Here is a 25644-nt window from a genome sequence, read left to right on the forward strand (position 1 = left end):
TGCTTTTAAAAAAAGTAAATTATTAGTTGCTACTCAAATAAGAATCTTTGTAAGAATTATTTTTGATTAATTTTTTCTTATTATTTTTTCCTTTTAATGTTAAAAAATAAAATATTTGAAAGAAGCGCCCCTTTCATTTCAAGAAGAGATAAAAAAAAGAAAATTATTACAATTTTACGGCGGTATACAGAATACCGTATATAAGATGGTGAAAGAGGATGCAATAGATAAAACAGCGTGCGTCGGGACGCTGCCACGCCTCCAGATTCCCTCTTTTTCATTCCCCCAAACCAACACCCGTTAACTCTCTTTCTCCAGCTTTCAAACCCGGCGTCCATCCAAGCACCCCAAAATGTCACGTAAACACGTTACCGTGTATTGACCCTTTTTGATGTTCTATCGGTTAACAATTAGAATATTTTCACCGTGTTTTTTTTTTTCATGTTTTTATTATTTAATTTTTATCTCTCTTAGTAATTGTTTGAAGAATTTAACTTATTTTTAATTCCTGAAACGTTCTATTTATAACGGAATTTATATTGTATTTCGTTACGCATTCGTTTAAAAACATTATGAAGTCTATTTTTAGTTATGTGTACGGATATTTTCTCGCAGTTCTAGGAATTATTTAAGATATTACAGATTGGAAGTTAAACGACTAATTTATATAGTTGTTAAATACTCCTCAATATTTCTTACAAATTTATTTACGTTTTCTTTGTTTTTCTACGAAGGAAAAGTTGTCGGTTTTTAAATATATTTATTTATTAAACGATTCGAACATTTTATTTTTCTTTAAGTTGTAATATATATTTTTGAAATTAAATAAAAATATAATTTGTAACTAAAAATATTCTTTGTTTGAAATAATTTTTTGACGTTTTTGCTTTTTTTAAAAGATACCTTCGAAAATTGAAATTTCATTTTTATTATTGTAATATCTCTGATAATTTTTTAAATACAATTCTATATTTAAAACATTCTTATCTCATAATAAAGAACTTCATATAATTTTAATAAAGCGTCAACATATATACAATTTTTTTTATGAGCTCTTTTTTTTTTTTAAAAAATCTAATATTTTTACAATATTTTCGGTAGCATAATGGGAGTGGAGCGGTGAAAATGAATTACGTTTTGAGGCATGTGAAAATTTCATTCACTTAAATTGTGGTTTCTTGTTATTTATATATCCTACCTACTAAAGGGCATTTGTCTGTGTGTAGGGGTCCCCCTTAGCTGAGAAAATGCTTACATGATCGAAGATACTGCCCGTAAAAAAAATCATAAGATTTTTTTCATAAATGATTATAAACAGTAAATAATAACAGCAGTAATTATAAAACAAAAATTAATAAATTTTACTACCGTAATTCATTCATTTAGTATCGTAGCAGATCTTAAAACACAACTATTTTCGATATAAATAAATCGATTCTGAAAATACTATCGATTATCCATTTAGATTTTATTTCTTGATGAAGAAAGATGCTTAACTGAACAAATCTTTTTTTAGCTTTTCCTTGATCAATTTTCATCGTTCAAAAAAAAAAACATTTTTACAGAAGTAATCAGTTTTGGACACCTGGTAATACATTCAGAGACGCCGCCCGCCCGGAGGGCCTAGCTGCGGAGGTGTGCCGTAGGCATGCCCTGCAGCTGGTGTGTGTGTGTGTATATAAACCCGTGTATAAAATTGTTTGTTTTAAAAATCTGCAAAACTACCCTATCAATTTCATTGAAATTTAGATATGATATAGTAGTCTATCTGAAGTTTTACATGTGAAAATTTGATGAAGATTGGTTAAGTCGTTCTCGATTTACGCTCAATTTAAGGTAGAAAAATTTTGAACGTGGTATATTAGAATTGTGGTTCATTCGTTATGATGCTGCAGGTTTGAACGTGGAAACAAGATTAAATAACAGAATGTCGGTCTTCTTGCGCAGACTCTCCCTCCGGCGTAGGGAGTGCATTGCATCCTCTAACAAATAGGACCCACCAGACGCATTCCTGATAGATCTAAAGGTACAGACAGGCCTTCAGTGGACGGTAAGGACGAATCGTGCCGGGAAAAAGATGCAAATATATAAGTAATCTCCCAAGGTCAACCCTAGTAACGTGGTTTTATTTTTTTACAAATTGATCTGGAAGGATCAGAACGCAATCCACAATTCCGTGCATAAATAAAACCAATATATAACCGGAATTCTATAAACAAATACCTGCCTTGTCCGGTAACAAGAAAGTTCCAGTAGCAAGGAACTGTTGTTATGCGATTAATAGGGGGATATATATCCCCTTTTATTTTTCCGTTCCGTTCGGTCTTTGTGTAAAACTGAAGAAGAGTTTTTATTTGTTTAATATTTTTTAAGGTATAATTCATCTGAGGTTCTTAGGTAGTTATGACTCTTTGGTTATAATTCATCTGGGGTTGTTCGCTCCCTTCCCGAAAAAATTAATTTAAAAAAATTCTCATTAATATTTTATGTTTCAAAATTTGGATTTATTTCTTCAAAAAATAAAATTTTATATTTCTATAAATTGTATAAAACACTCTACATATGAGTCGTAAGTCGATTTCAGTTTGATTTTCTTGTTGATGTAACATAAGTTAATATATTTCAGTCAGACGTCTCCTTTATAATGTGTAAAATGTTTTTGTATGATTATAATTGACTTTTTTTTTTTTAATAATACTTTTGAGAATCGTTAGATTATTAAAATATAATTTTTTAGACGTTGTTCCAAACAATTTCATTGTATAATTTTCTTAAAGAATTTTAAGTAAAGGAACATAGGTGATTATTATTTTGCAGTTAAATAAAGCGTAAAATCTTTCCCCCCCCCCCCTTCCGTTGAGCGATAAAGTTTTGTATTATTTTTTTTCCAATGGATAGGAATTTTAAATTAATTATCTTTTTTAATATTATAGTATTTAAAGCATTTTAAATATTACCGATCTTTATCAGAAATTGTTTTCTCTAAATGTAATGATGTTAATTAAAAATCTAGCTATCATTAGTGAATAGATTATACTCGTTTTTGATAGATTGAGATTATAATATACAGCGATATATTTGATTCTGTGAAGATTGTAATGAAAAAACTACTTCATTCCTTAATTACATTCGTAAACGTATTGTCCTCCCTTTCGTTTATTTATTTTGTGCGTATTTTTAGCAGAAAATTGTTCTAGCGCCCTCAGAGGTTGCCTTTACCTCTAACCTACTGAGACCCCGTGGGACCCAGCTATGCCCCCCCCCTTGGGGCATAGCCGACCCCTTGGGGGGTCTTTCATCCAGTAGGCCGGGACTGAGTCTTTATATACCTGCCTCTAACCGTACCCCCTCACTAGGGAGGGATCTAGCCGGGTCTCAGTCTTCTTTTTTATTACCCACGAACTCAGGGGGTCCTCGGTCAGTCGTCAAAGTGGTCCATCTCAGCGAACCACCCTCACATGAGCAGAGCTGCCCCTGTAAGACCCTACCTTCAGGTTACTCGGTTTCACTCAACAGCGTCTCGTTCCTTATAATATTTGTGACTAAGGTTGCTACGGCGTTCCGTTCACGATGCCCCTTTAACGTGTATTGTACGGTATTATCCGGTGTCAGTCCTTGAATGACCAATGTGTGCCTCAGTTCGTCCCACTGGGTGACACAAGTATATCGTGTATTCCACGGTATTTCTTCACAGTATTGGCAAACCGGTTCGGGCCTTCTGCCTAAGCGGTGGAGATAAGCCCCCAAACCCTCCATGCCTTGTCAACAACTGAGAGAGATGGAAGCCCCCCTCTCCATGATTTCTGGAGACCAATGAGAATTCGTGGAATCATTCACTTAAGTTAGTTAAAAATCATCTTATATTAGATGCGTTTTACTGGCGGATTTTCAGTCGTCATAAAAATACGTAAATTTTTTTTTCGTTTGTCATCAGGTACAATTATTAATCGATGGAATTATGTGTAGTTGATTTGTGTTGTCTACGGGTAAATCGAAATTATTAATTTTTAATTAAATAAATTAAACATTTTAAATCGTAAATTAAAATATTTCTTGACTTAAATTATATCTATGTTGACAAGTGGTTTGATGAGTAATTTTTTAATAGCCTAACCTAGCTTAACCCTTTGTTGATAATATAATAACCTTTATAACAGTAAACAGTGTCCGTAGTTACGCACACTGTTGCCAATTTTATTATGCTATTCAAAAAAGTTATCTATAGATCGAGTTGCCTCTTGAGTTAGTTACGTATTCCATACACGTAATTTATTCGTTTGTTTTATATTACACTTTGTAATTTGGTTCATAATTTTTCTTCTTTTTTTCTAATATTTTTTATATTTTTTTTATATATATATAATTGCCAATCATACTTTTTTCTGATTTGTTGAAAAAACAAAAAAAATAAATTTTTTTTAGATAACATAACAGATACTAGATTTATTTATTTATCTTGTATGGTTTCACCATACTGCGTGAATATTGTACATGTCTGTATACTCTGGTCTACTTGGCAGATTAAACACAGTAATCATGTAATGATGAAACTAGATAGTACATTTTTAATAGTAACAAAAAAATTACTTTGATTTTTTTATCGAACAGTTTTATATTGTTAAAACTAAATTTTAGATTACTACAACGAATTATTTTTATTAATAATTGATAACGTTTACATCTTTTTTGTTTTTTACCGATGAATTCACCTTATTGTTAGTATGAAAATGGAAATTTGTTGTAACGTATGAAGAATGCCATGTCTGACCAGGAATCGAACCTGGGACCTCCGGATCAAAGACGGAGATTCCACCACGGAGATCTTTGTTTTTTATATTCCAATGCAAATAGTAGACCATTTAATAAAAAAATAAAAACAATATTTGTTAAATATAGAATTAATAAATTAATAATTAATTTCAAAGTTTAAATTACAAATTTTTGTTTTTATTATTTTTGGTTAGGAATTTATTTAGATGAATAGTTTTGTTTGTTAAAATGGCATCCTAGTAAAACTATATTAAGTTTTAATAAGTATTTTTAAGATTATATGAAATGTTTATTAGTCTGGAGAGACGTGCCGGCATTTAACCATTTGAGGACCAGCCTTTTTTTTTTTTTTTGGAGATGGTTAAAACAAAATCGCATGCTTATATTGTTGGTAAAAAAATTGTAGTGCCTTATGAGGACAATTTAGAAGCTTGTACTATGTAATTTATAAAAATTTTTTATTACCAATATTTTTTAGCAGTTTTTTTTAATTGTAGAAAAATCAATGTATTATCAACTAAAAATTGTTTTTTGTGGTCATATCATATTCGAAAAGATTTTTAAAGATAAAGAACCCAAAAACAGAAATAAAATAATATGATGTAGACATCACATGACTACACCTATTAAATTACATACATATTAAAAAAAAATGAATAGTACATAACATTTTTTTTTATTAACAACTTCTGATATTTTTTCATATTTTTTTATTTTTTATTATTGAATAATATTTATTGTAAAAAAAGATTTTTACAACAGAGGTTAATAAAACTATTAATAAATAAATATATTTAAATTTAAAAAGAAATGTTAAAAAGAAGGAGATGAAGTCAGATTCGAACTGACATGCCTTCCCCTTGTAGGATCTAAATATTTCATTAATTAAACTTTTATTTGGCTATAACTCTGGAACCAATGAAAATAAGTACCACTTATGATACATCGTTGAAATTCTGTGAGGGCTTATTTTTACTGCAGTTAAGAAAACGTCCAAAATCCAAATTTGTTTGGGCTTTTTTTTAGGACACTTTTGGTCCAGTCGATTGCAATCAAAAGGGGAGGTGCACAACTAGATTTTACAACAGTCCTAAATCCAAAATTTCAACATCCTACGGCTAATCGTTTTTGAGTTATGCGAGAAACATACTTACGTACAGACGTCACGCCGAAACTCGTCAAAATGGATATTTCTGTTGAAATCTGAAAACCGAAATATTTCGCGGTCAAATATTTCCTTTACTTTTTTACGAGGATGTAAAAAAAAACCCCCAAAAAATAATAAGTTTAATTAAAAGTCATCTAACTCAAAATCAAGAAACAGTTTACTATGGGAATCATGATTTTTGGCAAGAAATTGATAAATTTTAGTCAAAGTGTAAAATTAAGTTTGTTACACAACAAACACTATCTCAACTAACTGTTGGTACACAAATCACTATCGGATTGACATTGCCAAGTCGATAAATTTCACTCGTTTGAAATACACAGCTAATTTTGCATATTACAGTAACTAGCTATTAAATATTACCGGTTGACCCACCGGGTTGGTCTAGTGCTGAACGCGTCTTCCCAAATCAGCAGATTTGGAAGTCGAGAGTTCCAGCGTTCAAGTCCTAGTAAAGCCAGCTATTTTTACACGGACTTGAATACTAGATCGTGGATACCGGTGTTCTTTGGTGGTTGGGTTTCAATTAACCACACATCTAAGATATGGTCGAACTGAGAATGTACAAGACTACACTTCATTCACACTCATACATATCATCCTCTGAAGAATTATCTAAATGGTAGTTTACCGGAGGCTAAACAGGAAAAAGATTGAAATATTACCGGAAGAACAAAACAAAACACTAACATGGAATAAGTATAATGTTACAAACAACTAAAAACAATGATAAACGTACAGTGTTTTCGTCTCATTTGTGTACGTACTATACAACACAACAATAAATTTAGTATTGTAATAAAGCATTCCTTGTTACTCTGAACCAACTACGATTTCACTGCTAACGCGCAAAACAATAACATACTAACGTTATGTACGTTTTATCGTTTTACGTTCATAATAATAATTATGAAATCGGATTTCATAGTGACTTTAAACAACAAACTTCTATCAAGCGGACTGCCATGGTTACCATATACAAACATCATTTTGACAATGACGAAATTTCCCTAAATCGGTCTTTCTGGCGTAAAATGCGATTGACAAAAAATCGTAAGTTGGTCTTTTTAGCACAAAACTGAATCCTAACGAAAAATCAAGTGGTCTTCATAGGATTAATAAGTACATTACCCATGCTCAGATCAGCGGTCTTAACATTTCCGTCTACCTTTACGTATGGTTTATCTTAAATGATGGCAAGACTAGTTTGAGAAAAAAGACCGTATTACATCTAGTTTTTCTATTACAGTTGAGAAATTAATGCCATTTAATTTTAGTAAGACAGGATTAAACGTTTTAAGTTGTAATTAATCCCTTCGTTGTCAAGCATTTTGGAATTTTTTTTTTCTTTCTCCTGTTAAGCCTCCGGTAATTACGTTTCAGATATACTTCAGAGGATGATATGTATGAATGTAAATGAAGTGTAGTCTTGTACAGTCTCATTTCGACCATTTCTGAGATTTATGATTAATTGAAACCCAACCACCAAAGAACACAGGTATCCATGACCTAGTATTCAAATCCGTGTAAAAATAACTGACTTTACTAGGATTTGAACCCCTGGAACTCTCGACTTTCAAATCAGCTGATTTGGGAAGACGCGTTCACCACTAGATCAACCCGGAGGGTAAAGCATTTTGGACTGGGATGTGCTAAAAATGTCAAGCGTTTTTCAACTGTGCTATGTAGTGGTATTTAAAAACACTAATAAATCGTGAATGTCGGAAGAACAAAATCGATATCTTTGCGTACATCGATCTATACGCTTTGAGAAAATAATATAGCAACGCCATCAAGTGTTGAATTTCGTAAATTATAGATTACTCAATACAGACCGAAGGATCGGTATGTTGATAAATTTAATGGGACCTGTGGGTAACGATAGATACGTAGAATTAAACTAAAATTTAAATGAACTAATTTTTTTTTATATTGAAAATTGCATAGGTATAAGTCGTCGACAAGTGGCAACAATTACTGCCCAACGAAGACGGATAATGTTTGTTCTACTAAGAGATGACTTAATCATGGTGTGCCAATGTTTCAGAGAACAATATTATATTAGTGACGTACAGGCTGATCAAGCTCGCGTTACGTAGCGGCTACTTTATACTGGGTTATCATAAAAGAATGGTGCGGTTTTGAACATGGTTTAAATTGAAACACAATTACTTACAGTTTATGGTTTTTATTTTGTAAATTTGTCGCCTCAAACATTTTTTTACATAATTAATAAATTTCAATATGTGTGTGCCCTTAGTCCTCAACAAATGTCCAAACGATACTCAACTTCTCTCCAAACATTAGTTAACATTTCTTCGTTAATGGTTGTCATTGCTTCATTAATCCTGTTTAAGCAGTTTAGGTCGCGAATTTTTTGTGTATAAACAACGCTTTTGATGTACCCCCACGAGAAAAAATCTCAAGGTGTCAGGTCTGGACTCCTTGGAGGCCAAAGTATGGGTCCTTGTCGGCCTATCCATCGATCTCCAAATTTTTCGTTCAAAGCGTCCGTGACCAATGCATTGAAGTGCGGGGGAGCACCGTCTTGTTGTTGGAAATGAAGTCGATGAATGTTTTCGAGTTCATCCGGCTGAGGAAAGCAATAATCGGTTAACATGTCAAGATACACAACTACATTAATTGTTTTTTCAGCAAAGAAGAAAGGCCCTATAACACGATTTTTAATCACACCACACCATACATTAACTTTAGGCGAATCGCGTTGTTTCTCAATAATTGCGTGTGGGTTTTCAGAGCCCCATTTTCGTGAATTGTGTCTGTTAACACATCCATTCACGTGGAATGTAGCTTCGTCTGTAAAAATTATATCGTCTAAAAATGATTCGTTTTCACTTATTCTGTCCGACATTTCAACAGCGAAATTGTAACGTTTTATACCATCATCGGGCTTCAATTCCTGCAGTATCTGAATTTTATAAGCGTGTAATTTGTTTTTTATGTAAAACTTTGTGAACTGTTGATTTCGGAATACCTAATTCGACGCTTCGACGGGGGATGGACTTCCCTGGACTTCTGATTGCCGATTGTCTAATTAGTTCAACCGTTTCGTCTGGTGCACTTGGTCTGCCGGTTGATTTCTGTTTCTTAACCGATCCTGTTTCTTTGAATCGTTTGAACCAACGTGTTATGTTATTTTTGTGCGTTGGATCTCTTCCGAATTCACATCGAAACGCACGTTGAACTAAAATTACGGATTTTAATTCAGCCATCAATAAAACACACTTTGCTTTTGCTTTATCCGAGAACATAGTAACTCACTAAACTCACCGCAAGAACAATACAAGAACTGACGTTGTGGTTACAGCTGCTGATAAAAAAACATTTGGGTTGGAGGCTTTCAGGGATACCAATATAACATCTAGAAATTTCCCTACAATCTTCCTATGAATTATTGAAACCGCACCATTCTTTTATGATAAACCTGTATTTGGTAAACATACTTTACCAAATATAAAGTATTTGGTACAGGAGTTTTGATCAGTGACATTCGATTTATTAATAACTAATTTCCAATTGATTACAATTTATGATGGATTTGATTTTATTGTGTATGAGAAAAAAATGTTATGCTTGGCCGAGATTCGAGCCCAAACTCGGTTATTATAAATTGTCTCGATTGGCTGGGTTTAATGAAAATTGAAAGGAATTTTCCGTTTCACTTTCCTTGTAGTTTTTGTTTTTTACGAATAGTAATAAGACATCTAACTTTTCATTTAGTATATGATATTCGTAGATTTTTTCATTTAACCCTGACATTTATACTGTTATATTGTTGTTAAGATGGTTTAGTATAGTTTATACATTGTGTTTTTTTTTTAAAACTAGATACTGAATTTTGTTTTGTGTTTTGCAGTGTGGAAAGGGACAGATTGAGAGAGAGGGAACGCCAGGCAAGGGCTCAACGAGCCCAGGTGGGTTCCCAAGACAGAAACAGCGATGCCCCTTTATTTGCACCAATTTTTAAGGTAAGATTTTATTTATTTATTTTTTTTACATAATTTAAAAAAAATAGTAGTTCAAGCTGAAAATAAAATTTTCAAATCATATTTACAGGTATTAACTCACATCATCATATAAAATTTTATATCAAATCTGTTACGTGATAATTATCTGTAATTACTACCAGTATCCTAGGATTAGTTGTTATTTTATTCAAAATATAAATAAATATTTTTTTTTTTTACAAAAAAATGTTATGTTGCAATGCATGTTTCCTGCAATAGAAATGTAACGCATTTTTTGTTTTAGTATAGTTTTGTATATAAAAATAAATAAAAACAAAACAGGTAGTGGCGGCTCGTATATAAGCACTGTGGAACTACAGCACCCGCTATTTCCACTAGATATTATCGATCACATTTTATATAATGAGTTCGTTTTTTTTTTATACTTGTGCAATATATAATCTTTAAACCTAATGTCAGTAGCCATCCCCCAGTTTATGAAAAGGATACAAAAAAAATTGTATAGAACTGTGCGTCTCACAGTTCCAGCGGCTTGGTGTTTGGTTGTTGTACGAATGCACACATAGGAAGCTTGTATGGAACTGTGTGTCTCACAGTTCCAGCGGCTTGGTGTTTGGTTGTTGTACGAATGCACACATAGGAAGCTGCACGCGAGGCTGCGAAGGAGAGCACTGTCGCTTCCGCAGTGCGGACCCTGGCGTGCTGGTGGAAAGTAGTTTTTTTTTTTTTTTACTCTGCGTGTATATGGAACGTTCCTTGTTCGTTCCCTTTTCTAGTTTAATCGGTGGAAGGAATATGGAAGCGGTTTATTTGTTTTCATTAGCAATCAGAAGATGGCGAAAAGCAAGGGACAGATTTTGCCAAATTTGGATAGTTTTTTGCCAGATCTGTACAAAAATACCTTGTAAGGACATTTTTAGCGGACATTTTATTTAGTTATTATCTATTAATAACAAAAAATACTATCTGTATTGACATTTTATTATTTATTCTTGAAATCTGTACTTAATACCTTACTCAAACCAGTCAATTACAAACTAGTAAATTACAAAATAAAAAATTTTATTATGAGAAATCGGATAATTCTTTCAAATTTTCAAAAGTTTATCCTTATAAGAATAATTATTTCAATAATAAAACATATATATATTAACGAATGAATAGCAAACGATGGTTTATTTATTCTTTTACGTATTTAAAAAAAAAAAAAAATTGTTTATTTGCGCCTTCCACAAGAATAAAATGTATGCAAAAATTTTACAGGGTTGTTAAACTTCATTTCTACGATCATCGGAACGCAGCTTGACTTTATTGGATACTCCCTTCGTAAGCGAAACGCATTGCATCCTCCTAACACTAGGGTACCCAGAAAGGCGCATTTCTGTTAGGCCGGAAGGCTGTAGCACCGAAGGGACTTCATGGGACGGACGGAATCACGCCGGGAGAAACAAGTTCATTACGGCTAATCTGACAAAGACCAACCCCGGTCAACAATTTCTATCCGATCTAAAGGATCGGAACGTAGCAAATAATTCCGTCCATAAATAAATTACCCGCCCGATAAATGAAAGACACAGCAGCGAGGGACCTTCGTCCAGGATTGCCATTAGTAGAGAGGTACAAATTCTCCCGCTATTCTTGAGTTCCGTTCCGTTTTATTGGATTTCAGAATTACCCACCGGAGGTTGGTTTAGTGGTTAAAAAATTATCGAAAATCAGCTGATTTCGAAGTCAAAATTTCTTAGGTTCAAATCCTAGTAAAGGCAGTTTTTCTTTTTATACGGATTTGAATACTAGATCGTGAATACCGGTGTTTCTTGGTGGTTGAGTTTCAATTAACCACACATCTCAGCAATGGTCGATCTGAGACTGTACAAGACTACTCTTCATTTATACTCACACATATCATCCTCTGAAGTATTATCTGAACGGTAATTTCCGGAGGCTAAACAGGAAAAAAGAAAGAAAGGATTTCAGAACGTAGTGAAAGGGGAATGATTCCAACTGGTGTTAGTAAATTGAAGGTCACACTAACCGTGCTCACAGATCCTAATGACGGTTCGATAAATTGGCATTTTGTCTATTTTTAGTGATGTAATATTCGCTATTTTTCATTCCTATTAATTATATTCACTCCAAGAACTAATTTCTTGTTTAAGATTTGAAAGTGAGTTATGCATCCGTACGATGTTTTGGTGAGTAAAATACCCGCTGTTTTCTTTTCAGTATCGTAAATTATTTTGAATATTATCCTACGTGTATATTTTTGCAGTGTGAAATATTGAATTTTATTTCCAATTCTTTGATTATTAAGCGTTGATTATCAATAAATAATGCCAGGAAAATATCCGGTAACGCGAAAGGATTCTTCTTGTTCGTGCATCGCATTGTGATAGAGCGTTTTGTAGTTCGGAATGAATTTCAAATTGTGCTGTCCTGTTTCCCCGTAAGTTCTGAATAATTAATCGGTGTTCTTTTTCAGGACATACAGAGTGTCGCCATTGTTAAATAAATTATTACAGAAGAAAAAGAACTGTTGAAAGTTGATTTGTGTACGTAGCGGTCAATGTATGTACTAAACGGTATGTTAAAACAACTCGTTGTAAGTAGTACATCGGTACTACCTTTAATAAACTGATTTTTTTAATCTGATATATTTATATATCAATTTATTCGTTTATATCAGATACTTAAAACCGGTATTAGTAAATTAAGGCGTATACACGTTAGTGTGTTATAATATCATATCGTGTTGTTAATCTTCCAATTGCAAGCAACGGTAAAGGGGTTTTTATCAGCCCGTATGATCTCTCAACGAAGAAACATTACAGTCGACGTGTGGTGCGATGCAGATATAACATGGATCTACCATTTCGAAATTATGTACGCAAAATAAACTATGTTTTCTTTGCACAGTAACAGTCATTTTTTTGGAACTTAAAAAATAAATGTATTTAATAGTAATTAAAGATAAATTATTATTATTATTTTTTTTTGTATTACGTACGTATATAGCACGTGAAAATTTCATTCGATGATATATTTATGTTTTATATTTGCTCATTTTTTAAATCTAGTTTACTGTACGGTACAGTTTTATTTTGTAAATTAATATTAAAATATATACAATAGTCAATATATTTTTAGTCGTGCATACATAGTGTAATTTTGATCACATCGTTTGATTCGCTTCAATATGAACCGAATTTATATACATCAGTATGTAAATATGTACTGTATTGCAATACGGTCCAGTAATATAATAGAAAATACTACAGATATATATATATATATATATGATTAGCGGTGGAAATACGGTTGAAAGTGGGTCGCTATAATAATAAAAGTGTAGTAATCCTAAAACTAAAACGAGACGTGCATTCGCTCAGGTTTGTTATGGTGGCCCTCTCTCTTTCAATTCCCGTCTAGCTCCGTTTATATAATAATGTGTCGTTTTGTTTATCTTAAGCTATCTATTTTTATTTGGATTTTTTTTTCTTCTCTATAATTATAGTTATATTTGTCTCATAATTGTTCTTCAGCGATTTTTTTTTAAACAAAAATTGTAAGATAGAACAGTAATAAATAAGTTTTATATATATACACCATAGAGTTTTAATTTTATAAATATGTTTTAAATTCTCTTCTAACATCCATTGAGTTTTTTGCTCTTGGATTTTATAAGCTACTTGTCTCGCTATGTTTATGCCAATAAGTTTGAAGTTTAATGAAACTTTTCATAATAGCAGTAAACAATCAAGGTTTTATTTACCCACCCCCCTTTTTGTAACCTTTTTCAATTTAATTTAGTTTTTAAATTTTTTTAATTTGAAATAATTGAAAAAACTACTATATTTTATGCCGGATTTTTTTCTTTCTTTATTTTTATGCCGGATAAAAGCAAAATAAATTTGTAAAAAATTTTTTTTTTCTTGTTTTAAATTAATAACTTAAAACGTTAATTGAGAATTTTTATTTAAAAAGGGGTTAATTTTTTTATTATATATCACTATTATTTGAAAAAAAAAAATTAAAACTTAATATTTCATTCACAGAAAAGGAATATAAATACGGAAAGATAAAATGTCACCAACCACTATAAGTGTCTAGAAAGAGATTATAACAGAACAGGAATAAATAAAACATCGTTTGAAAATAAAATATGAAAATTGGAGAAGATATACCACCAAAGACATCGGCAATACTAATAAGCACTCCAAGATCGCAAAATTAAGGCATTATACAATTGTAGTAAGACCAGTAATCTTATTATGGCACTGAACTATTACACTTAATCGATCTTGAAAAATTATTCAAAACCTAAAAAAGCGTACTAAGGAAAATCCATGGTCAAGAGGTAACAGAGGAGGGATTTATTTGCTTTACATTTCTCCCGCCACCACCCCATTCGGTCGCCGTAAAGCACAAGACCAAATGTCTGTGCCACAAACGGCTACTGAGCCTCGAAACAGTTTAGCGACAAGTGTCCTAAATAGCTCGTAGAACTAACCTAAAAGTGTGGTACCATACACCAGTCGCTTGCGTGTCCCACCGCCCACTTGTCATATATCACAAAAATGGGTAGGCGCATCCCGTCAACTACTAAAACATATATGATTATCAATAATTAAATTTATCTCGTCAAAGGCAGCAGTTTGCTGCCACGCCTAGGCCCCTGAATGCCATCAAGTACCTGTCCATTATTAAAGCGCTTGGAGCCTTAATCTGGCTGGTAGCCAGCCATATCTCTCGGTTAGCTTTCTACATCAGCGCGATAGGAGTCTTTTCCCGTAGGTAAATTACTGATGTCGGTTGAACGAAGCAACCGCATCAAGGAACTTCCATACGGCCCGACATTGCGGCTCTCGCCGCTTGTGAGTGGCCAATTTTCCCCTTGACTTCTAAGTTCCAGGGTGGCCTGAGTTCTTCCCCCCCCCCCCCCTAAGAATTAGGCTGTCGACCATCAACAGAGGAGGGATAAAGACTGAAATCTAGCAAGGAGACCTACCAAAATCTTGGAAGTTCTAGAAACAGCGACAAGGAAAAGAAGTTTAAATTTCTTGGGGCATATGATCAGGATGTAACAAAAAATATTTAAATAAATAGATCTTTGACAAGCTGTTGAACTTGGAAAGGAAATCAAATTATCTAAAATAGATGGAAAGAACCTTCAGTGTATAAGGTTGAAAGAAGAGGAATGTTGTGCGACAAGAGATAACTTTCGAAGAATAATTTACAATATTAAAGTTCATGTGGCAAAAAAAAGAAGACGGGAAGAAAATGGACAGATAAGTAACAACAAAGCCATATCGATGAAATGAGAAAAAATGGAAAAAGAGAAAAGAAGCTAGAAAAAAGTGATATTTGTGTGGCCTCCTTTTTAGTTGGCCTGGCTTTTTTGTCAACTTCAAAAAAAATAAAAAAATAATGATGTATTAACTGAATTGTTTTAACATAGCTTCATTATATCGACATATCTTCTATTGTGGAATGCTGCTTTTAAAATCTGGCACGTGTATTCTATATATTCTTTGTAAATTTACTGTAAATCCCTTGTACTGATGCGAAATATCTATTTAACAATATTTTTTCCTATTTACAAATATCTATTCATTCGCAAGTTATATAATTCTTTTTCACTTTTATGTTAAAAATTACGTTTCTTTCTCAGTCTCCCCCTCTCTCTCTCTCTCTCTCTCTCTCTCTCTCTCTCTCTCTCTCTCTCTCTCTCTCTCTCTCTCTCTCTCTCTCTCTCTCTCTCTCTCTCTCTCTCTCTCTCTCTCTCTCTCTCTCTCTCTCTCTCTGTGTGTGTGTGTGTGTGTGTGTGTGTGTGTGTGTGTGTGTGTGTGTGTGTGTGTGTGTGTGTGTGTGTGTGTGTTAGAGAGAGAGATAGTGAGAGAGAAATTGTGTTTTTATAAAACCGGAAATGGACGAGGTTAAGAAAAAAATAATTAGTGGTAATTTTTTTTTTTTGCTTATAGATTGATAAAGACAACAAAATACAGTAAGAGTATAAAACTGAAATAAAATATTAATACTGGATGACCCACACGTCAAGAGGAGGTTGAAACTGTCCTTTTTTTTTTTTTGCTAGTATTTTTTTTATTACATCCTTGTACGAAGTAAAAGAGTATTGTGATCCCGAAAAGTATCGGTTTTCAGATTTCAACGGAAATATCCATTTTGACCATCCCTGAATTCATTTTGACTAGTTTCGGCGTGACGTTTGTACGTATGTGTATATATATATATATATATATCTTGCATAACTCAAAAACGATTAGTCCTAGGATGTTGAAATTTTGGATTTGGAACTATAAACATTTAGTGGTATACCTCCCCTTATGATTACAATCGACTGGACCAAAAGTGTCCAAAAAGCCCGAAATCCAAAACAAAATTGTATTTTGGACTTTTTCTTAACTGCAGTTAATAAGAGCCCCATTGAGAACTTTTCATCGATATATCATAAGTGGTACTTATTTTCATTGGTTCCAGAGTTATAGCCCAATAAAATTTTAATTAATGAAATATTTGGTTCTTACAAGGGAAAGAAGGCACATCGGTTTGAATCCGATTTCATTTTCTTTTTTTTTTTTAATTTAAATATATTTATTTATTAATAATTATCAACCTCTGATTGTAAAAATAAAAATTACAATAAATAATAGTTCAATAATAACAATAAAAACTTTATAAAAAGTTTTAAAAAATAGTTAGAAATGTAATGTAAAATTTTAAGAAAAACTTCAGAAATCGACAGTATTTAAAATATTCTCATATCATTACTTGAAAAAATAACTGTCAATTTTACTTAAGTATTTGTCATGATTGTTTTATCTTTACGTGTTAATTAGTAGTTTTATTTTTTTGTTTTCCTGAATTATCAGTCATTGGTTGTTTCGTTGATATTCCCGATTCATTTGTGTTGTATGCTAATCTGTTAACCTCAATATGTGAACTACATCCTGCATCCTCAATTATCTTTTTTATATATTCTAATCTTTGTCTCTCTTTCCTTATCACTCACTTTGTATAGTTTTATTAAATAATAAATATAAATTTAAGATAAAGACAAGTCAATTTATAAACTGACGTGATTAACTGTAGAAAAATAGTCGAAATTATCGTTGTTGTTGCTTAATCTTTAATTTATGATAAACTAGCAGACTCGGCAATGTTTTGTTGTTGCTAGATTTGAGTGTGTGTGTGTATATATATATATTACGTGAACACAATCGAAAGATTGATAAAAAATTTAAAAAACTGAATAATACGGAAGTTCAGAAAATTTAACCTTTTACTTTATAAAAAAGTCAGAATGTAAATAAATCCAATTGTCAACACCTGACTGGATTTAATTCAAACTAATCGAGGATTTCAGTAGCTTTAAACCTTCTCCGGACAACGCGGACCATTTTGCAAAAACCCTCGCTTAAATCAGTCTAGTAGTTGTTTAATCTATACCGGACATACACATACGAACATTGCCTTTTATATAATATATATATATGTACTAGCTTTTACCCGCGGTTTCGCTGGCGGTGAACCTTTAAACGAAATACGCGAGCAACTATGTCAAGTCGATCAGTGGCTTTTTGCCCGGGCATAGCTCTATAGTTACATCCTTCCACGAAGGATTACAGGTAAAAGTTACAAATAGATCAGGCCTGCCGTAAGTTCGTACATAAGTGAAAGCGTCTTCAGTGTATTCATGCAGATAACGGGGACTGTTCACAAAAGTAGAAGGCAGAATAGCCATCTTGCCTATGTCGTTAGGTCTAATATTACCATCTGCGCTAATCGCATCGTGTAGATGAATGTAATTTTCAGCTCGTAATTTCGTCTGGTTTATAGAAATGTAACGAAGGCGTTCGCTCTCTACTTTAATATACATATCTACCAAGAATTGATCAAAGAGTTTCCTTGTCCGCGAAAGGACATAGAAGTCGTGCTCTCAAAGCATCATGTGATACGCATAAAAATCCATGCAGGAAACCTTTTTATTGGGAACTGGCTGTCTTGTTGTTGGATTAATGACTGGAATATTGAAATGATATCCTGGCTCACCTTTACTGAAAATTAACGGGTACTTCAAAGCATCATAAAATTTATGAGTACCGGCTATGCGTTTCAGCGTATTATCATGTGCCCGTAACACTATGTCTCGTGGAGAGCATGGGTCACCAGTAACCAAAACAGCAACTTCATTGATCATCGGCGCATTATAACCCTTCTCACGTTCGCCACGTGGAGTCCGATCACTATGGATGACCACTATGTAATTAACTGGAGGCCAGTTTTCTATAAACGTTTAAAGGTATTTACCAACAAATTGTGGCTGTGTAACATTCGTTGAATTTTCAATACTGTATGTCTTCGATTCCTTCAATATACTGACAACGACGGTTTACTTCATTTTCTACATCACCCATAAAATACACCAGAAAAAATTTACGCTGTTTATTATCTGCTGAAAAAAGTGATCCAATTTGATGATATATGTGTCCTTGTACAGCAAAAATTGGTGAAAATCCGGGCATTCTTATCACTTTATCTACTCCAAAAGATGTCATTCGGAAGCAAGAGTTATACTTTCTGATTTTGTTTAAAAATTGCTTCGACTCATCTGTAACACTTAAGTATAGAGTTTTCAAAGGCTCACCGAGTAAAGGAAGCGAAACTTTACCGCTGGAACAGCACATTCCAGCAGTTTCATATTTCCATTTCAAAGCATCGGAATGCTGACATTTTCTATTCATTGAGCCAATACCAATTAAAGAACGCTTATGGTATTCAAGTGAAGGATCATATTGAAATCCAGAATTATTAAATACAAACCAATTGTTACGCATGAAATTTCGACGGCGCGCGATTTGCATTTCTGCATGAACGATTCTTCTCGCCTGCGATTGTTCTGGAGTTTTTCTCACTCTTACAGCTGCCTGCAGTTCAGCTTGTCTTTTTAAACGAATTGTGTTTGAATTGGCGTTTCAGCTGCTCTTAAGGCAGCTTGGCGTTCAGTTTGCTTATCTAACCTTTCTTGTCTCTGAGAAGTTGTTTCACCAGCCTCAAAGCACATTGTCGCCTCGCTTGTTGTTGTCTTAGTTCTGCGTGAGCGGAAGATTCTTGAGTTCGAGCACCTTTTGCCGCCCGGGCCCGTGATAAATCCCTGGACAGGTTAGATTTGCGCTTCCGAGGCATTTTAGAAAGAAAAAAAAAAACAGAGTAAAAACTGAAAATAACGTTAGAAGTAAAACAATGAACAGGCACCTAGCCTCAAAAACTGGAAAAGGTTTAGTATTGCTTAGAAGTGACAGAAAAATAACAATAAATATAGAAGGATTCGAAAGAGCAGAAGCATTATACTCAATTGAATAGTGACTTGACCGTCGGTATTACAGTGTTGGATTGGCACTTTATTTCATTTACTTACTGGAACGCCAGATGGCGTTGAATTTGGTCAGATATTTTGTCGTAGATCATACCTACCAATATAAAGTTTTTTACCCACCCGAAAAAATATTGTTTTTTTTTTTTTGTTACTAAAAAGTGTCCTATGTCTTTCGCAATACCTTTGAGAATATGTGTACGAAATTTCATGATGATCGGTTGAGTAGTTTCTGCGTGAAAGCGTAACAGACAAACTCGCATTCATTCAATAATATTAGTAAGAATATATATATATTCTTACTAATATTATAAATGTGAATGCGAGTTTGTCTCGCATATATATATATATATATATAAGAAGGAAGTCTGTTTGTAATATATAAGAATATATAATAATAAGTATATATAAGAAGTCTGTTTGTTTCGTAAATATCTCGACACCGGCGTCACCTTGCGGGGTATAGTTCTTGCAAATATATTTCTTTTCATGTAACTAATATATATATTCTAAATATGAGCAAAATCGGACCATAAATAAAATTTTTGTAAATATCTCGATTCCAGCGTCACCTAGCGGGTCCAAACTAACTCTGAAACCTTCGCGGGTTTGCGCATGACGACTCGCCAAACTTTCATCGCAATCTGATAAATGGTATAGGACGCATACGGGACAAACAAACAAAGATTTTTGTATATATAGATGATTTTATGAATTTGTTATATGTTTATGATGTTTAATGACGTAAGTGAGTGAGAGAAAAGTCGTAAATAGATTTTTTTGTTGACAATAAATTGTCAGCTGTCTTTTCGTTTCGTATAATAAAAATAAAATGAATACATTTATAACCCAGCATATTTAATTTAATCTTAAATAATTATACTTGACTGTATTATTAGTATACGTCAGGAATTGAAAAGTTGTTTTTAATAAAATAGTTCTTTTTTTTTTTGAATAACCTCGTGGAATATATTTTGTTTATTAATTTTTTTTTAAATTTTTTATTTTTATGATTTGGAATTTATTTAAATAACATTTCTAATAATAAAAACTAAAATACCCATTGTTACTCGTTTTTACATTTGTTTTCTCAGTAGTACAATTTCAATATTGGGTAACTTAGTTCGATTACGGCCCCGGGTTCGAATCCCAGTCAGGCATATATCATTTTCACATGCTCTAAAAAAATTGTCATTCACCTCATCCACTGAAGCAATACCTAACGGTAGTCCCGGGAGATTAAAAATAACAAAAAAAAAAAAAAAATATATATATATATATATATATATAAAAAATAATCTTTGTTTTGTTGTATTTCAAAATAGTTTTGAGTGGCATTTAAAAATTTGTTTTTTAAAGGTTGGATTTAATATTTATTTATTTATTTAACGAAGAAATTTTTGTCATGTAACGAAAAACTAATTTATTTGTATATAATTCTTTCACATATCAATGACATTTATTTGTTTATTGCCAGTTATAATTTTATTGTTGGTGCATTAACATAGCTCGTCCAAAATTTTAATAATCGTTGTTTTTGCAAATGTCATGACTAATTCAATCCAGAGAACATAATTATAGAAATTTCCGGAACGTATATATATATATATATGAACACGTAAGTAGTTTGTTGGTATCTTGATTAATGTTTTCGATCTGACTCCCTATAAAATCTTCGTAAATAGAGCAAACATTTTCTACATACTGGACGTTCCATGGGATTAATTTTTGGGAAGTGTAATTTTCGACATTTTTAAATTTCTGATTTTTTACACTGGTTGTAGAAAATTGAGCTTTCTTTAATACGATGAAAGAAAGTATTATTAAATCGCTTAAAATTCCAAAGTTTTGAATTTAATCGAATTTAAGGCTGGGGGTATTCTACATTATTTATAAAAAGCTTTTACCTTACATCTTGAAAAACCCGTTGACACAAAAAAAAATGAAAATTTGTCAGAAATATTTTTCTTTATGCATCTCAGCTTTGGTTTAATTTTCGATCCGATAATATTTATTTTCGGAGACCGTATTTCGATCTTATAGATAAGAGGGTACTACGAGACCGTATAATATATATATATTTTTAACCTTGTAGAATATAATATTACGTTCAAATCGGACTAACTTATTAAAATAAATAATTACTCGAGTAAATATTGCTCAAAGAAATATGACGGCTAATTGGGACCCGTATTTAAAATATTTTTTAACTTTTTTTTCAAGATTGCAAATCCAACAGTAATTTAGTATTCATGAAGAAATGGTAGGAACAATTTTTTTTTGTAAAAAAAAAAGGGTTCTTTGAAATAAAATTCTGTTGAGGGTTTTAAGGTGAAGCCCGTAAAGTCATACAGCCCTTTGCCTATGTTTTTACCGACTTTTCAAAGAAAAGTACGGTATTACTTTCGCATGGAGGAAGTGGGGTGTGAAAATGAATTTTTTTACGTTTTGAGATATAAGCAAAACGAAAATACCGTTCAATTAAACTGGGGTAACCGTATATATTATTATTATGCTTTTACGGCCAACATGGGACCACTTAAGTCAATTTTAGTTGGATCTTTTCTGAGAAAAGCGTGTTATTATTTTACTCTTCCGAGCTGCCCAGTATTTCTTACATCCGTTCAGATCTTGCTTTCTTTTCTTCATATGTAAACACACTCTTCGTTGTATTTTGTCGTTTGTCTGTCTTTTGTTTAAATCTAATGTTTTTGTCTTTTAGCTTTGTAATTTTTCCAGTTTTATTCTGTAGGTCAGTCAGGGAAATTCCCAATTCTTTCATATCTTCTCTAATTTCTTTGATCCATCCTACTTCTAGATTTTGGAACCAGAGCTTTTCAATGATATTTCTTGACAGTTTTGTTTCCGATGTCCTTATGAGATGACCAAAGAAAGAGATTCTTTTTTTCCGCATAGTATCAGTAACAGGCTCTATTTCTGGATAAACCACCTCGTTTGGCATAATCCACCATTGGCCTTCTTTTTGGTGTCTTATTATTGATACACTTTCTGACAATTCTCCTCTCTATTTTCAGAATTTTATCAATTCGGTTTTTCTGAGTGATTTTGAAAAGGGTCTCGCTTCCGTATATACTTATATATATATATATATATATATATATATATATATATATAAAATTATGTGTCTCGAAAATGTATAAAATTATTGGATCAATTTCAATGAAATTTAAATATGCTGTAGTAATCTATCTGAAGTTGTTCTTATGAAAATTTGTTTAAGATTGATTGAATCGTTGTTTAGCGATCAATTTAAGATCGAAAAGATTTTAGCGTGGCAGGTTAAAATCGTTCGTTATGATGGTGCTAGTTGGAACGTTGACCCTTTCTTTATCTACGGTATCTGTTGTTTTACGATTCAAAAATTTGACCGGTTTGAAAACTAGCGCCAAATTAAACAAAAAACAACATTATTATACCTTTAACCAATGTAACCATAAATTTGGCTCCCAACATCAAATTCTCGAAATTTTTACCAATCTTTCAAAGATAAGTACGGTATTTCACACTATGGTTTGGGGGTGAAAATGAATTTTCTTTACGTTGTGGGGTATGTGGAATACGAATAAAGCATACCGTTCATTTAAATATATTTACAGGCCTATGTATAAAAGTTTGTTTGCTCATACATCTCCAAAACTACTTGATTAATTTCATTGAAATTTAGATATGCTGTAGATGTATATCTGAAGTTGTACTTATGAAAATTGATTGAGTCGTTCTTCTTGAGTTACGCTCAGTTAAAAATAGAAAAAAATTGAGCGGGGCAAGTCCGGAAGCGTTGTTCGTTATGATGTTGTAAGTTAAAACGTTGTCGTTTCTCTAAGTTCGGTATCTATTATTAATAATATTAAACCAAATTAAAACAAAACATATTAAAACGCAAATTGGATTAACGAAAAGTCTGTTTTTTTGTGTAGAACTTCGTAAGAATTTTTTTTTATAAATATGACCAAAAATCAGAAAATTAAGCCACCGTTTTATTTTTTATTACCTTTAGTAACTTATTTTCATTTCGTATTAAGTTGGAGAAATGTTTCATTGATTTCCTGTTTCGTTGTAAATTCTTATATATATATATATATATATTTATAAAACGCTATTTTAAAATAAAATATTGATATGGTTTGTATTGTAGACTAACAAATAAAATTAAATTGTAATACAATTTTTAGACGCTAGCTAATATGTTTTGCTTTTAACCAAAACTGTTACGTTCAATGAATTAGAAAAAAAGGAAGTAATAAATGACAGTACTGTTTGTTTAACTAATTCTATGATACAGTACAGTATTTTTAAACTAAAAATTATAACTACTGAATTTACCAGTGGTGGTAAGGCAGATAAAATTGATGTTCAACCACGCCCATATTCAGACTTTTAAATCTTTTAAAATATGCTATAGAGTTCCACGAATTTGTCTGGGCGTTTATGACGGATCATTTTTTGGCCCCAGTCTTTCTTGGAATTTTGCAAACGGAAAATCCAGAATAATAAAAATTACTACCAGCCTTTGTAATAATACCGCAATGGAATTTGGACTGTTGAAAGTAATGTACAATATCCTGTTACATACCTTTTGTTTACCCTTCATACCTGACCTGAACAAGCCTAACATAAAATGTCACTCTTTTTATGTATAAATCATAAAATTAATATTTCGTAAATGAAGCAATGGAATTTCTTTTCCATTTAGATTATTGGATTAGGTATTTTAAAAAATGAAAATGCTGGTAATGAACAAGGTTATGATGCATTGATACCTCGCTAAAAGCAAGTTAATTTATCATTAATGAGATATTACTTAACAAATCTTGGAATTTTGCTCGTTACAATTAAGTTCTGGTTACAAGCTAGCTCTTTAATAGCAGGTTCTACTGTATACCCACACATTTTTTTTTTTTACTTAAGACTTGTCATTTTTTTATTTTTCTCCATATTGACCGCTTTCGCCCACGCTTCTTCGTCAGATCATATGAATTTAAAAATATACATGCAAACATATTTAAAAAAATATTTTTAAACAAATTTAAATGTAGACATTTATGTTTACCATTTTAGTTAAGTATTCTTATGAAACTAGTTCATTTTAAATTCGTAAAAAAAAAATAAAATTTTTTTTCCATAAATAAATATAGATTTATTTTTTTTACGCAAGTATGTTGAGTAACTTGCAGAACGTACCTTATAACAGAATCAACAAGTCTTAAATGTTTTTATTATTATGAAAACCGATTTACATTTTACTCTTATAAAGTAGGTCATCTGTCACGGCGATCAATCTGTTTAACGTATTTATAATTGAAAATTTTTAAATAAAAATTCAGGGCAAAAATTGATCAATGTTTTTGGTATATTATGTAAAATAGATAAATTATCAAGATGAAATTTATTTATTATAATTATTACAAATATGGTACACCTTATTAATTTATCTGTTAACCTTTTAGTAAAATCGATTTTTAGTAGATCGAATGAAACATTCGTCTTTATATAACTGAAGATAATTATGGTTAGTTAAGGATTTAATTTTAAATAAAAATTATGTCCTAACTTACGATACGTATGAATGATAAATTATGAGAATCCGTATCACAAAATACGGTCCTTTTAATTTTCTATCTGTGTTATGCGATCTATTGTATAACAGGCGAATATTTGAATACTTAGAACGTAAAAAAACTATTCGTGTTTAGTGTAACTAATAAGCGCCAGTATTATGTATTTGTGTCAGGTAATATTATCGTGTAATGGTTGTAGGTTAACCCGACACGGCCGGTTTCCGTGGCGCGAATGGTAGCGTCTCGGTCTTTCATCCGGAGGTCCCGGGTTCGAATCCCGATCAGGCATGGCATTTTCACACATGCTACAAATCATTCGTCTCATTTTCTGAAGCAATACCTAACGGTGATCCCGGAGGTTAAAAAAAAAAGAAAAGGGTAACCCGATACGAAGCACTCCCGGAAATGGTTCAAAATAATAGATTCGATTTTTTTTAAATTTAAATTAAAAAAAGGATTTCCTGTTGCTTTCTTCTTCTTTTGACCAAATATACGGTTGCATATGATGAATCCACTGAAAAGTTGATTATATCTAATCCTGCAAGTTAATCTTTCATCACTGCTGTAGCAAACAAGTCTCATTAAAAACACATCGTATTACATAATTTTAATAAAGGTTACTACTGGTAAAGCAACAAATCAATGTATTTTTTTTTTTTGGTGGTGGCGGAAAAATAAGGGTTTTATATATGTATCCCTAATAGTAAGAAAAATTTACAAGTATATAAAATTCGAATATCATGTTAC

At 32.1% G+C, this 25644-nt stretch overlaps 1 protein-coding gene across 2 annotated transcripts in view; it reads left to right on the forward strand.

Moving 5' to 3' along the window:
* The window catches only part of lilli (AF4/FMR2 family member lilliputian), a 629406-nt gene that overhangs the window by 384969 nt on the left and 218793 nt on the right, over positions 1 to 25644 (forward strand). For both annotated transcript variants that reach the window (XM_075378353.1, XM_075378355.1), the window contains exon 2: positions 9816 to 9927. In XM_075378353.1, the coding sequence (XP_075234468.1) occupies positions 9816 to 9927 (112 nt within the window). The remainder of the gene's footprint in view (positions 1 to 9815; positions 9928 to 25644) is intronic.

This window comes from Lycorma delicatula, chromosome 11 (genome assembly GCF_047948215.1).
Source record: "Lycorma delicatula isolate Av1 chromosome 11, ASM4794821v1, whole genome shotgun sequence".
Lineage (NCBI taxonomy): Eukaryota > Metazoa > Arthropoda > Insecta > Hemiptera > Fulgoridae > Lycorma > Lycorma delicatula.